Source organism: Oncorhynchus tshawytscha, linkage group LG32, assembly GCF_018296145.1.
Source record: "Oncorhynchus tshawytscha isolate Ot180627B linkage group LG32, Otsh_v2.0, whole genome shotgun sequence".
NCBI classification, from domain to species: Eukaryota; Metazoa; Chordata; class Actinopteri; order Salmoniformes; family Salmonidae; genus Oncorhynchus; species Oncorhynchus tshawytscha.
This window is the reverse complement of record NC_056460.1, coordinates 7393064-7409154: the sequence shown is the minus strand read 5'-3', so window position 1 is coordinate 7409154 and position 16091 is coordinate 7393064. Positions and strand designations below refer to the sequence as shown.

General features: G+C 46.8%; 1 protein-coding gene across 1 annotated transcript in view; it reads left to right on the top strand.

Annotated features, from left to right (window-relative positions):
• The window catches only part of LOC112230353 (cytoplasmic phosphatidylinositol transfer protein 1), a 74424-nt gene that overhangs the window by 49182 nt on the left and 9151 nt on the right, over window positions 1–16091 (top strand). Inside the window, 4 exon segments of the mRNA XM_024396604.2 lie at window positions 4994–5142; window positions 10156–10244; window positions 10831–10838; window positions 11636–11707. Of these exon segments, the coding sequence (XP_024252372.2) occupies window positions 4994–5142; window positions 10156–10244; window positions 10831–10838; window positions 11636–11707 (318 nt within the window).

Genomic DNA, 16091 nt, shown 5'->3' with positions numbered 1-16091 from the left:
GACACATTACCCTTTTTAGCTACAGAATCTCTCACCACCATGCGTTTCCATCTCCTCCCCTCTCTCCTTCATTCCTTTCTTGAGAACACAGTGAGAGGGGCTGTCAACAGTTTAATGAAGTATGTTTTGTTGTGAGAACTTTCATCTGAGGCGTATTTCCATCCATATCAGATGAACCGTTTAGAAATTACAGCACTTTTTGTACATCGTCTTCCCCCCATTTTAGGAAACCAAATGTATTGGGACAAAGTCACAAATATGTATGTGTATTAAAGTAGTACAAAGTTAAGTATTGGGTCCCATATTCCTAGCACATAATGACTACATCAAGCTTGTATCTCTACGAACTTCTTGGGTGGGTTTTCTGTTTTGTTTTGTTGCATTACAGATTATTTTGTGCCGGATAGAGGAAATGAATGGTAAATAATGTATTGTCATTTTGAAATCACTTTTATTATAAATAAGCTCTTCTAAACACATGATTACGGATAATCCTGAATGAATCGTGAATGAGTGAGAAAGTGAGACGCACAAATATCATACCCCCAAGACATGCCGTCCTCTCACCATTACAAAAACAGGGGAGGTTAGTATTTTTGTGGGGGTATGATACTTCTGTATGTACAAAAGTATGTGGGCAACCTTCAAATTAGTGGATTCTAGCCACACCTGTCGCTGACAGACGTATAAAATCGAGCACACAGCCATGCAATCTCTTTAGACTGACATTGGCAGTAGAATGGCCTTACTGAAGAGTCCAGTGACTGCCCTGCTAGAGCTGCCCTAGTCAACTGTAAGTGTTGTTATTGTGAAGTGGAACAATGGCTCATCTTCGAAGTGGTAAGCCACACAAGCTCACGGAACGGGACCGCTGAAGTGCGTAGCGTGTCAAGATGATCTGTCCTCACAACACTCACTACTGAGTTCCAAACTGCCTGGAAGCAACGTCAATTCAAGAACTGTTCGTCAGAAGCTTCATGAAATGGGTTTCCATGGCCGAGCAGCCACACACAAGCCTAAGATCACCATGCGCAATGCCAAGCATCGGCTGGAGTGGTGTAAAGCATGTCGCCATTGGACTCTGAAGCAGTGGAAACCTGTCTCTGGAGTGATGAATCATGCTTCACCATCTGGCAAGTCCGGTGGACGAATCTGGGTTTGGCAGATGCCATGAGAATGCTGCCTGCCCCAATGAATAGCGCCAACTGTAAAGCTTGGAGGAGGAATAATGGTCTGTGCATACAGAAATGGTTTGTCGAGATTGATCTGGAAGAACTTGACTGGCCTATACAGAGCCCTGACTTCAACCCCATCGAAAACCTTTGGGATGAATTGGAACGCCGACTGCAAGCCAGGCCTAATCGCCCAAAATCAGTGCCCTACCACACTAATGTTCTTGTGGCTGAATGGAAGCAAGTCCCCACAGCAATGTTCAAAAATCAAGTGGAAGCTGTTATAGTAGCAAAGGGGGGACCAACTCCATATTAATGCCCATGATTTTGGAATTAGATGTTCGACAAGCAGGTGTCCACATACCTGAATGGTGTTCACTGTAGGCCCTACCCACTTTTCCTACTGTACTTCTCCAGTTTGGGCCATATGAAGTCAGTCGCCCAAACTCCTGTAGGTCTAAGCCCCGTAGATTGCAATATATACTAAGTTTACATATGGAATTGTTTTAAGATCGTAAAATGAATAATTTATCCATTTGATTTTGAATTTTAAGGCCCTGAAGGTATAAAAAAAAATATATATAAAAAAATATATATATTTGAAACATTGAATTTGGCCCTTTACTACTATAACCCATAGAAGCGCATTGAAAATAGCACATTTTTGTACATGACAAAAACAGACAATCCAAAAATTGAAGTGTCTGTCCTATATCTGAGAGAGATCAGGGATTGTATTAAAAAGAAATTACCCATGTTTGGGCACATTATTTGTGGCACATTTTACCCCCTATTCACTTTTTGCCATTTTTACAGCCCGGTAATGGGTTCCCTTCAGAGGACCTGTATGATGCTTGTGTGCGTCGTAAAGCAGAACAACCGACACATTCATGTTCGTGAGAGTCTCCCCTTTCGATGGTGGTGACGACTACTAGTTTGTAGAACTAGCGTGTAGAAAAAGACCGCTTTCACAAGCTCCACGTTATGGAATAAACTCAAACTTTATATCGGCAGAAAGAGGGGATTGAGCTAAAGCCACACAAGTGTGTCAATCCACTCATTAAGATGGACATCCTCTCCGAGGATTCTCTGTGTTCCTGTTAGACATCCAGCCAGGACTGCTTTCCTACTCCTGGCCTTGGATGATGACATGGCAGTGTCCCCCATCCACCCTGTCTGTGACATGTCTCACCCATGCGGGCGACACCGGTCTTAATAATTGATTGCATCTCGGGCTGCAATGTGCAGCAATGTGCTACTGTAGGTGGTTCCTGAGTGCACTTTTGTGCTGAGGCATCCATTTCTGACTCAAGCTCACTCTCCATAGCCCCTGGGAGACCTTGGGTTCCGGCTGGTGAGGAATGGAGGGAGTCATTCCGGTGCAGTCTCCAATTTTTGCAAGGTTAAAGGAGAAACCAGCTGACCGTGGAGGTCACAGAATGGAGGGTGGGAAGTGGTTGTAGTTTAAGGAGCTGGACAAAGTGGCTTCTACTGCAATGTGACAAACTTTCAGATGATTGTTGTTGGGCAGTGTGTGTGTGTGTGTGTGTGTGTGTGTGTGCGCGTGCTGCCTTATGCATCCTGAAAACTGTGACACTCGAGGACCCTTGGTGATCTTTGACACCATTTTGGGCTTTTGGGGTCAATCCTTCAGCTTCCTCAACACCTTTAAGCACCAAGGCTGATGGAAAAGTTAGAAACCTCAACCCCCTCTTCCACTGCTATCCCCATCTCTTCTTCCCTTTTCCCCTGTTCCTCCTCTCCTCTTCCCCAACGCTTTACTGAGCAGCAGCCTGGCAGGTCATGCGTGGAGGATGAGTGGAGAGGGGGATGCGGTAGAGGAGTGACTCAGCAGGGGATGAGTGGAGGGCTTCACTTGTTCTCAGCTGGCCACAGATAAGAGGATTAGCGTCGTTCAGTATCATCTCAGCATGTCCTCTACCTCTCCTCCACTTTTTCTCGTGCTGCCGCTCTCCAGCTTCTCCCTCGCTCTCCTGGATGTCTTATCTCTCTTTCCCTCCATTTATCATCCTCTCTCTCTCTCTGCCAATCCTGGTTCTTTATTCATCCACTCTCTCTGCCAATCCTGGTACTTCATTCATCCTCTCTCTCTCTCTGCCAATCCTGGTTCTTCATTCATTCATTCATTCTCTCTCTCTCTCTCTCTCTCTCTCTGCCAATCCTGGTTCATTCATTCTCTCTCTCTGCCAATCCTGGTTCTTCATTCTCTCTCAATCCTGGTTCTTCATTCTCTCTCTCTCTCTCTCTCTCAATCCTGGTTCTTCATTCTCTCTCTCTCTCAAACCTGGTTCTTCATTCTCTCTCTCTCTCAATCCTGGTTCCTCATTCATTCTCTCTCTCTCTGCCGGCTCTTTTTCTCAATCCTCTTCCAATCTTTATCTTTTGTCTTTCTAATGCCTTCCCTCTTCTCCCAACCTCTCTGCCCCCTCTCTTTCCCTCTGTATCTTTCCACTCCTTTCCCAGCCCCACCCTCCTCTCTCTCGCTGTCCTTTCCTCGCTCTCCCTACCCCCTCCCACCTCTTCTCTTTCCATCCTTTGTCTCTTGCTCTGGGATAGAAGCTCTGATCAAAAGCCAGTCTTTGTGGATTAACCCTGAATTATTAAAGCCTCAATAGATTGGTCAGGAAGTCTCAGAAGCACTTCACTGGTGGTCTTTCTTTCTAGTCCCCTTCAAAGGAAAGGGCAAGAGCCCTGAAAACAATGACTTCAAAGTGTTGGTGGTTGACATCCTGAAGGGTGAAATGAAATCTACCTCAAACTCAACTGTTTTAATAAAGCATTTGTGACCGTTTATTTTATTATTATTTTTTTTTAAAGCTCACAAAAACAGAAACCGTCATTTATCTGGTGTTGACGTGTCATAGGAGATGATCATATCTGTGTGGTTTCCGTTTACATTGCTGTGTGGTTGTCGGTTGAACTCTCTCTTATTTGTTTTATTCTGTTGCTGAACATGTTCATGATGCTGGCATAAGCCTAACCCTTCTCTGGTCTGGTCCCCCTCTCTGTTTCCTCCAGACAAATCCACCTTTCAGCAGGACAATAACCGAAAACACAAGGCCAAATATACACTGGAGTTACTTGCCAAGAATGTTTGAGTGGCCTGGTTACAGTTTTGACTTAAATCGGCTTGAAAATCTATGGCAAGACGTGGAAAATGGCTGTGTAGAAATGATCAACAGCCAACTTAACAGAGCTTGAATATGTAAAAAAAAATATGGGCAAATATTGTACAATCCAGGTTTGCAAAGCTCTCAGACACCGTTGTAATGGCTACCAAAGGTGATTCTCACATGTGTTGACTCGGGGTTGAATACTTGATTATTATTATTATTTAACCAGGTAGGCCAGTTGAGAACAAGTTCTCTGCGACCTGGCCGAGATAAAGCAAAGCAGTGCGACACAAACAACAACAGAGTTACACATAAACAAACATACAGTCGATAACACAATAGAGAGAAGAAGAAGGAAAAAGTAATCAAGTGTTTATTTAAATTTTTTGTGTTTTATTTTTATTTTCTGACATTACACAATCTTTGACAAAGAAATGACATTTCAATCCATTTGAATCCCACTTCGCAACACAACGAAATGTAGAAAAAGTACTTTCCGAAGGCACTGTTTTAGAATCCACGCGTGCTCTTCCTAGTCACGCCTGTTAATGTTCACGTCACGGTCGGGTCCACCTCTCAGTTTCCTCCATTTGACTCGGATCAGCTGTATTTAATTCCCTTTGTTAAACGGAGCGTGTTCATGTCGGCGGTCGTACCCTAAACATTGTCTCCCTCTGTTCTCTCCAGTACAGGATTGGTCAGCTATATATGATCAGCAAACACAGCCATGAGCAGAGTGACCGCGGCGAAGGGGTGGAGGTGGTCCAGAATGAACCGTTTGAGGACCCCGCCCACGGTCAGGGTCAGTTCACTGAGAAACGTGTCTACCTCAACAGGTGAGTGGCCGTCATCCACCCGCGTTAAAGGTACAATCTGAGATCTGTGGTCAAGGGTTGTACGCCAAAACAAGATGTGGGGGCTGCTCTTCTACTGAAAATAAAACCCCGGGGGGGGGGGCCCCATCATCATCATCATCTATAGGTTTAGGGCACTATGTAGGGAATAGGGTGCCATTTGGAACACCGACAGTGTTGTTCCTCACACACTCGAGGCTTCGCATGGCAGACTGCTGCTGTCGCGTTGCCCCGAGTTACTTAGCCCTCACAGCTGTGCAACACACAATACTCCCCCTTCACTTCTTGGCTCTCAGCCGTGCGTGTGTGCGTGCGTGCGTGACCTTCCCAGCGCATCGCTGAGCATCCAAGGACAGAAACTTCCTAAGTGCAGGATCTACGGACAGAGAGAGCTAGATTTCATCGCAAATACCTGTGTCAGCGGTCAGGATGCCCGGGACCTAAAGGTGCTGAGTCAGCAGGGTCTGCCCTGCTGTACAGCTCATCCTAGAGAGGGAGACAAAGGGAGAGAGAGAGAGAGAGAGAGAGTGAGAGAGAGGTGGAAGGAGGGGAACAGAGGGACGAAGGAGAGAGAGGGAGAGAGAGAGACCAGGGGAGGAACAGAGGGACACAGGAGGGAGAGGGGGAAGGAGAGGGACACAGGAGAGAGAGAGTGGGGGAAGGAGGGGAACAGAGGGACACAGGAGAGAGAGGGTGGGGGAAGGAGGGGAACAGAGGGACACAGGAGAGAGAGAGGGCGAGTGGGGAAGGAGGGACACAGGAGAGGAGGGAGAGCGGGGGAAGGAGGGGAACAGAGGGACACAGGAGAGAGAGAGCGGGGGAAGGAGGGGAACAGGGGGACACAGGAGAGAGAGAGTGGGGGAAGGAGGGGAACAGAGGGACACAGGAGAGAGAGTGGGGGAAGGAGGGGAACAGAGGGACACAGGAGAGAGAGAGCGGGGGAAGGAGGGGAACAGAGGGACACAGGAGAGAGAGAGCGGGGAAGGAGGGGAACAGAGGGACACAGGAGAGAGGGTGGGGGAAGGAGGGGAACAGAGGGACACAGGAGAGAGAGAGTGGGGGAAGGAGGGGAACAGAGGGACACAGAGAGAGAGAGAGCGAGTGGGGAAGGAGGGACACAGGAGAGAGAGGGAGAGCGGGGGAAGGAGGGGAACAGAGGGACACAGGAGAGAGAGCGGGGGAAGGAGGGGAACAGAGGGACACAGGAGAGGGTGGGGGAAGGAGGGGAACAGAGGGACACAGGAGAGAGAGAGAGCGAGTGGGGGAAGGAGGGACACAGGAGAGGGGGGAAGGAGGGAACAGGGGACACAGAGAGGACGGGGGAAGGAGGGGAACAGAGGGACACAGGAGAGAGAGAGCGGGGGAAGGAGGGGAACAGAGGGACACAGGAGAGAGGGTGGGGGAAGGAGGGGAACAGAGGGACACAGGAGAGAGAGAGTGGGGGAAGGAGGGGAACAGAGGGACACAGGAGAGAGAGAGAGAGCGAGTGGGGAAGGAGGGACACAGGAGAGAGGGAGAGCGGGGAAGGAGGGGAACAGAGGGACACAGAGAGAGAGCGGGGGAAGGAGGGGAACAGAGGGACACAGGAGAGAGAGGGTGGGGGAAGGAGGGGAACAGAGGGACACAGGAGAGAGAGAGTGGGGGAAGGAGGGACACAGGAGAGAGAGGAGAGCGGGGGAAGGAGGGGAAGGACACAGGAGAGAACGGGGGAAGGAGGGAACAGAGGGACACAGGAGAGAGAGGGTGGGGAAGGAGGGGAACAGAGGGACACAGGAGAGAGAGAGCGAGTGGGGAAGGAGGGACACAGAGAGAGAGAGTGGGGGAAGGAGGGGAACAGAGGGACACAGGGAGAGAGAGAGCGGGGGAAGGAGGGGAACAGAGGGACACAGGAGAGAGAGAGCGGGGGAAGGAGGGGAACAGAGGGACACAGGAGAGAGAGGGTGGGGGAAGGAGGGGAACAGAGGGACACAGGAGAGAGAGAGGGGGGGAAGGAGGGGAACAGAGGGACACAGGAGAGAGAGCGAGTGGGGGAAGGAGGGACACAGGAGAGAGGGAGAGCGGGGGAAGGAGGGGAACAGAGGGACACAGGAGAGAGAGAGCGGGGGAAGGAGGGGAACAGAGGGACACAGGAGAGAGAGAGTGGGGGAAGGAGGGGAACAGAGGGACACAGGAGAGAGAGAGTGGGGAAGGAGGGGAACAGAGGGACACAGGAGAGAGAGAGTGGGGGAAGGAGGGGAACACAGGAGAGAGAGAGAGAGAGAGTGGGGGAAGGAGGGACACAGGAGAGGGAGAGGGAGCGAGTGGGGGAAGGAGGGACACAGGAGAGAGAGAGAGCGGGGGAAGGAGGGGAACAGGGAGAGAGAGGGAGCGGGGGAACAGAGGGACACAGGGAGAGAGAGAGGGAGACCGGGGGAACAGAGGGACACAGGGAGAGAGAGACGGGGGAAGGAGGGGAACAGAGGGACACAGGAGAGAGAGAGGGGGAGAGACCGGGGGAAGGAGGGGAACAGAGGGACACAGGAGAGAGAGAGAGACCGGGGGAAGGAGGGGAACAGAGGGACACAGGAGAGAGAGAGGGGGAGAGACCGGGGGAAGGAGGGGAACAGAGGGACATAGGAGGGGAGGGAGAGCAAGAGAGAGAGACATGCATATTCAGAAGGAGATATATTTTAACATGATCATAAAAAACCTGCTGCAGGCTCTTCAAAACGACACATCCTTGGGTCAGGTCTTATGACAGTCCGTCCTGCTTGAATCTGTCATGGGAATACATCACGTACAGTTTGAATAAGGACTGGCTATAGACTACAGTATTACGATCATAACAATTTGTCACTACCCAACTCCCAGGAGGAAAACCGTCACCTTTCATTATTGTAAGAGAAGAGGTGAACATGTGAAGTACTGTCTTAATGGTGACTCAGTACATCAGGGGACACAGTATGACGATGAGGGAATTATCTAGTGAGGTTGAGCAACAGCAGGGACAGTGTGTGTGTGTGTGTGTGCATATGTTAACTCGCCACTCATTGTGCAACCACGGCTGCAGTTACCTAAGCCCCTACCACCTCTTAAACACACTCCCCGCTGCTCTAGTTCTTGACAGCAGATGGGTGCCTTTCAGCCGTGTGTGTGTGTGTGTGTGTGTGTGTCCATGTTGACTACAAGTGCAACCTCTCCATAAACATCCATCTCAGGCTTAGTGAACCAGGTGTCTGCCTTATGTAAGGAGGGAGGGAGAGAGAGAGAGAGCGAGAGAGAGAGAGGAGAACGTGGGAGGGAGAGACTACTCCTAGGACGCACTGAATCCGCCAGCTCTTCTCAACCCTCCGTGCAAACCAAGGCCTTTCTGTCGGGAAAACATAAATGTCATGGAAAATGGTTTGAAGATGAGAAGAACATTCTAAGTGGAATAGAAGACCATTTAGGTTAGGGCCAGTTATGTCTCGTGCATCACAACAAGAACAGGACAGATGTGATTTATTTAATGCAAATACATTGGCCCTAACATTTCAAAGCAAGCAGGAAATTGAAGCCAGTGGGCATTGCGTCATGGTCCCCAGCACTCAATCACCTTTCTGATTTGCTAGATTATTGTTCTGGCTTGAATAACCTCTTAACTTAAACATGAATTTAGGAATTCATTATTTCAATGGTCTTCATTTACACATTGAATCGGATAGTTAATTTTGTGATGGAATAAAATGAGTGGGTTAACTTTGCGGGCACACACACACACACACACACACACTAGTCCACACTTTCCGAACTTAAGCGCAAATGACTGGTTTCCCTGCCAGAGTCTTTAAATACTGTGGGGTGTGGGGATAGCGATACCTTACCACCGCTTTCAGAGCTTGGCGGGCGCAGTGTGACGTGCCAATGTGTGGACGGGCACGAGGGACTATTTTAAAAGAAGAATGAGAGACGATGAGCAGTTGGAGTGACAGTCATTTGCTTTTGGGGGACAGGCTGTGAATAGTCGGCCTGTCAACATTTCTTTGGCGTTTTGTTTCTTTTCATATCAGCTGTCGCCACGCACTCAGTCATGTAGCTGACTTCTCTATCGATGTGTGATCAAAGAAAATTGAATTTCTACAGCTTTTATTAGAGATTGGAGGCTTACATGCACTCTCTCTCTCACACACACACGCACACCAATCTCTATGCCACAACGTGGAAACTCACTAGAGCCTTTGAGTGAATGTCCCCTTCAGCCTTCCCTGCCAAGGCTTGTGTGTTTCGGTGCAACTGCAACTCTCTGAAAAAGAGAGCTCAACCTCTCCCACCGAACCTTGTCATTGTAATAAAAAACCCAAACCCATTGAGGCAGTGTCGTGAGGCTATAGACGGCTCTGTTAAGTGCTGCTGTCTCTCGTCATCTTTTTCAATGTTCCTAGATTAATTTTCAAGCTTCTTTTGTAACACGCCCACTCACCTTGAGAAGGAAACAAGGAAGGAAGAGAAACCACTCCAACTTTAGAAATGATGATGGCTCCAATTAATCAGACATGATGAATCTCTTCTCCTCTCTTGCTTTTCATTTCTCCTCTCTTCCATCTCTCTCATCTCTCTCTCCTCTCTCCTTCTCCCTCTCTCTCTCCTTATCCCTCTCTCTCTCTCCTCCTCTCTTGCTTTTCATTTATCCTCTCTCTTCCATCTCTCTCTCATCTCTCCCTCTCTCTCCTCTCTCCTTCTCCCTCTCTCTCTCCTCTCTCTCTCTCTCCTCCTCTCTTGCTTTTCATTTCTCCTCTCTCTTCCATCTCTCTCTCATCTCTCTCCTCCTCTCTCCTCTCTCTCTCTCTCTCTCTCTCTCTCTTCTCCTCTCTTGCTTTTCATTTCTCCTCTCTTCCATCTCTCCTCTCTCTCTCTCTCTCTCTCTCTCCTCTCTTGCTTTTCATTTCTCCTCTCTCTCCATCTCTCTCTCCGTCTCTTCTCCTCTCTCTCATCGCCATCTCTCTCGCTCTCTTTTTCTCTCTCTCTCTCTATCTACAGTAAATTGCCCAGCTGGGCTCGAGCAGTGGTACCCAACATCTTCTACGTAACAGAGAAGGCCTGGAACTACTACCCCTACACCATCACAGGTGAGCGCACGCTCAACACCGACGTCTCATTATAGAACCAGGATCCATTCATACCATGCACCACTAATGCTTGTGTTAGGTCAGAAATGAACTCTGACCATGTATCGACCATAACCCTAGTGGAAATGCACCGGGCTAACCTCAACCTATTCTAGTTACTGTGGCACTGAGCTTATAGCATGGCCAGGCTAGCTACTTATACTGTAGTGTGCACACAGACCACCCCCCCCCCAAAAAATGTTATAAGAGAACATTCTGGCAACGTTTCTGTCCGGTTCCCATTTGGTTTTGAAATAACATATGTCCGACTATTATTCTCGTGACGTTATTAGACCGTCGGGTCAGCACCATTTCCCAGAAAAGCTTCCTTCAAAAGACCGTGGAAAAGGTTCAGCAAGCGTTTCCCCGGATGTGTGAGCTGCGTTGTTTCTCGTGTCACATCGTAACCTGTCTGCGTTGTTTCTCGTGTCACATCGTAACCTGTCTGCGTTGCTACCGTGTTGTCGCGTCATTGAAAAGCCCTAAACTGTGTTGTGTTTTCTCCCCTCTCTGCTTCCACGCGTCCCTCCTGCGCCTGCCTCTCTAGAGTACACAGTAAGTATCTCTTCCTTTTGATTGGTCACAGAGCTGTGAAGAGAGCCACCGCAGTCCAGTAATGGGCGGGGTGTCCGGACTCATTCAATGCAGCAACATGGACGAATTGTAATGTTTTTAATATTGTATAACTGCCTGAATTTTGCTGTAACCCAGGAAGAGTAGCTGCTGCCTTGGCAGCTAATGGGGATCCATAATACATACAAATGATGCTTTATACACTGGTAGTTCACAGAAAGTGTTCAGAACCAACATCGGTTTCAACCCATTATAAAACTCTATCGTAGCTGTGTTTTATGTCTGAAGGGTTTAAGACCGATGACCGTCTGCCACCTGTTACATAATGTCTGAAACTTCTAAAGCCTTTGAGCTGTGGCATTTTCAAATCCTCTGAAAGTGATAAATGCCACCTAACTGAGTCATATGGCTTAATATAGAGAGGAGGAGAGGATGGAGGGGAAAGGGGGTTTGGAGGGGAGACATGGCTTTGACAGTGACGGAGCCCGTTTCAGGCGCAATAAAAGGCTGTGTGTGAGTCATGGGGGGGGTACATGCACACCACCCACAGACCACTCAGACACGAGCATACTCCCATACGTTCATCTCCCCTTTTTCTGAACAAAGAACCAAACGCATCAGTTGGTGGGGATATTGGTACAAGAAGTCTAGAGACTAAATGTGTCTGCCACACAAACCATTCTGAAACTAAACACCAATTTCAGGTGAAAGCTGTTGTTTTTCCACCATTTTCAAGTATCTCACCTGAGACATTTTTTTCTGTTGGTTTTGTTTTGCAGTGTTCTTTCTTGCCCAAGTTCTCCATTCACATAGAGACGAAATACGAGGACAACAAAGGCAGCAATGACAACGTGAGTGAAGACCGTGTGTGTGTTGCTCTGAGGCCTTCAGTATGATAGTCATTCCATAATAGGGGCCTTATGGCCCCTCAGTGTCTGCCAAGTGCAGCTCTGCTAATTGAAGAGGCCATTTCATGTATACTCTGTCCTTCTCTCTCTACCAATTCACAAACTCCTTTCTCTACAGAACAATATCTCGGCTATTATGTAAGCGTGTGTGTGTGTGTGTGTGTGTGTGTGTGTGTGTGTGTGTGTACGAAGTTGTCAGTCTTGGCCTTAGAAAAATCCACTCAATGTCGTAAGGGAGAGTAGGCGGGCATCAACCTGTCTGGTCATTTATCGTGTGTGAGACCCACTTCCATGGACAGACAATGTTAGTGAAAGCCCTGCAGATGTAAAAAGAGAGGATGTTATATCAGACTGAATGTAAAGGAGAGGATGTTATATCAGACTGAATGTAAAGGAGAGGATGTTATATCAGACTGAATGTAAAGGAGAGGATGTTATATCAGACTGAATGTAAAGGAGAGGATGTTATATCAGACTGAATGTAAAGGAGAGGATGTTATATCAGACTGAATGTAAAGGAGAGGATGCTATATCAGACTGAATGTAAAGGAGAGGAGGTTAGGCAGACTGAATGTAGAAGAGAGGATGCTATATCAGACTGAATGTAAAGGAGAGGAGGTTAGGCAGACTGAATGTAAAGGTGAGGATGCTATATCAGACTGAATGTAAAGGAGAGGAGGTTAGGCAGACTGAATGTAAAAGAGAGGATGTTATATCAGACTGAATGTAAAGGAGAGGATGTTATATCAGACTGAATGTAAAAAGGAGAGGATGTTATATCAGACTGAATGTAAAGGAGAGGATGTTATATCAGACTGAATGTAAAGGAGAGGATGTTATATCAGACTGAATGTAAAGGAGAGGATGTTATATCAGACTGAATGTAAAGGAGAGGATGTTATATCAGACTGAATGTAAAGGAGAGGATGTTATATCAGACTGAATGTAAAGGAGAGGATGTTATATCAGACTGAATGTAAAGGAGAGGATGCTATATCAGACTGAATGTAAAGGAGAGGATGTTATATCAGACTGAATGTAAAGGAGAGGATGTTATATCAGACTGAATGTAAAGGAGAGGATGTTATATCAGACTGAATGTAAAGGAGAGGATGTTATATCAGACTGAATGTAAAGGAGAGGATGTTAGGCAGACTGAATGTAAAGGAGAGGATGCTATATCAGACTGAATGTAAAGGAGAGGATGTTATGCAGATTGAATGTAAAAGAGAGGATGTTAGGCAGACTGAATGTAAAGGAGAGGATGTTATATCAGACTGAATGTAAAGAAGAGGATGTGAGGCAGATTGAATTAAAAGAGAGGATGTTATATCAGACTGAATGTAAAGGAGAGGATGTTATATCAGACTGAATGTAAAGGAGAGGAGGTTAGGCAGACTGAATGTAAAGGAGAGGATGCTATATCAGACTGAATGTAAAGGAGAGGATGTTATATCAGACTGAATGTAAAGGAGAGGATGTTATATCAGACTGAATGTAAAGGAGAGGATGTTATATCAGACTGAATGTAAAGGAGAGGATGTTATATCAGACTGAATGTAAAGGAGAGGATGTTAGGCAGACTGAATGTAAAGGAGAGGATGTTATATCAGACTGAATGTAAAGGAGAGGATGTTAGGCAGACTGAATGTAAAAGAGAGGATGTTAGGCAGACTGAATGTAAAGGAGAGGATGTTATATCAGACTGAATGTAAAGGAGAGGATGCTATATCAGACTGAATGTAAAGGAGAGGTAGTTAGGCAGACTGAATGTAAAGGAGAGGAGGTTAGGCAGACTGAATGTAAAGGAGAGGATGTTATATCAGACTGAATGTAAAGGAGAGGATGTTATATCAGACTGAATGTAAAGGAGAGGATGTTATATCAGACTGAATGTAAAGGAGAGGATGTGAGGCAGACTGAATGTAAAGGAGAGGAGGTTAGGCAGACTGAATGTAAAGGAGAGGATGCTATATCAGACTGAATGTAAAAGAGAGGAGGTTAGGCAGACTGAATGTAAAGGAGAGGATGCTATATCAGACTGAATGTAAAAGAGAGGATGTTAGGCAGACTGAATGTAAAGGAGAGGATGCTATATCAGACTGAATGTAAAGGAGAGGATGCTATATCAGACTGAATGTAAAGGAGAGGATGCTATATCACACTGAATGTAAAGGAGAGGATGTTAGGCAGACTGAATGTAAAGGAGAGGATGCTATATCACACTGAATGTAAAGGAGAGGAGGTTAGGCAGACTGAATGTAAAGGAGAGGATGTTATATCCAACTGAATGTAAAGGAGAGGATGTTATATCCAACTGAATGTAAAGGAGAGGATGCTATATCCAACTGAATGTAAAGGAGAGGATGCTATATCACACTGAATGTAAAGGAGAGGAGGTTAGGCAGACTGAATGTAAAGGAGAGGATGTTATATCCAACTGAATGTAAAGGAGAGGATGTTATATCCAACTGAATGTAAAGGAGAGGATGCTATATCCAACTGAATGTAAAGGGGAGGATGCCAGGCAGACTGAATGTAAAGGAGAGGAAGTTAGGCAGACTGAATGTAAAAGGCAGACACTCTGGTCTCTACATCTGTAATCCGACCCCAGCCTACCTCTCGTCTCTAACAACTGCTGGCCTGTGTCCCTGTGCGTGCACACACACTCGCACACATACACACTTGGAGTCATATTACACATGCGCACATATCAAGTACACATTTGGTGTCGCGTACAGACACACAGATGCAGACGTATGTGTTTGCACGCACAAGTTCCACTAAAAGCTCCCATGTGACTCTTTCCACGGACAATGCAGTTTCAGGGCTGACCAGCAGCACAAGCTCTGCATCTTTTACAACACTGTATAATCTGGTCCGAATTTCAGAATCTTCTCTGACAAGATGCTGTACTTGTGAAATAATATACAGCCATGTGTTTCTGTGCTCACGGTGTTCGGAAAGATAATGTCAGGTTGTAAAAAGTGTGTTTTCGCGGTCACAGTCCCGTTTCCTGACCGAGAAGGGGTTGAATGTCTGTTTGGATTCAGTTTGTGTTTGTGTGCGTGCCTGTGTGTACATCCATACACGTGTGAATGAAGTGCGTCTGTATGAATGACAGTGTGTGAATGAAGTAGTGTTTGTGTGTGAGCAGACTGCATATTCTGTCTGTAGAATGGAGGGTGTGGTTAGAGGATGTGATTGACAATTCCACTGTCGTATCAGGTAGCAGACCGTGACAGGGCAGGGCTGCCGTTAGGCTTGGAGAAGAGCCACTGCTTTAAATACTGTTCCTAATGGTTTATGGTTGTCATTATCTCGCTCTTTCTCCTTGAGACTTCACCATTAGACAGTTGCATAGTTTCTTTCTCTCCCTCTTACTTGCTCGTTTTCATTCATTCTTGCACACTCTCTTTCTTCCCTCCACCTCCCTTGTCCTTTCTCCCTCTTTCTTCTCCCCTCTACCCAACCTTCCTCCTCTACCCAACCTTCCTCCTCTACCCAACTTTCCTCCTCTACCCATAGGGCATACCCATAGGCAATCATTACCAATCCATAGGGCATCTTGAAGTTTTGGCATTGGAGACTAGTCCAAATATAGCACATGAGTTGAACCAAAAAAATCTACTGATCATATTGCTTCCAAATATGGTATTTAATTTGTTAGGTCATACATAATTTGACAGTTTTCTTTATGTAGTTATTATTCCTCAATAAGGTAGAAATATATTATAAATGTGGCACCATCACAGCCATGTTCTTCCCACTGGACTGATTCATAATCATATTTGGCAGCAAGGCCATATGTAGCTACAATACCCACCCACAGCTACGAGCGTGAAGCCCATCTCTCTTCCGGTGTGATCACTGGTGTGAAGTTCTTATTTCTTGACATTCTTGCACTAGTTATCCATATACTCTGCAACTTCCAATACATCCGCCGCTAGCTGGAAGCATGATGTGGAACATGGACGTTGAAACACACTTTGAAATGTTGCACTCTGCCCTGTCTGAGCATTCGTTCACTCATCCCCTTAGGCCTAGCATACTGGAGTATTCCTCTCTGTAACTGAGCCTAGCTCTGTCTCACACGCACTCTCTCACTCACACACACCTCTAGCTCCTAAGATGGAAACAGAGAGTGGCTAATTGGTGTCTGTTTGCCCTGTGGCTATATATGAGGTGTCTGTCTGTGTGTCTGTCTGTGTGTCTGTGTGTCTGTCTGTGTGTCTGTGTGTCTGTCTGTCTGTGTGTCTGTGTGTCTGTGTGTCTGTGTGTCTGTGTGTCTGTCGCTCTGTGTGTCTGTCGCTCTGTGTGTCTGTGT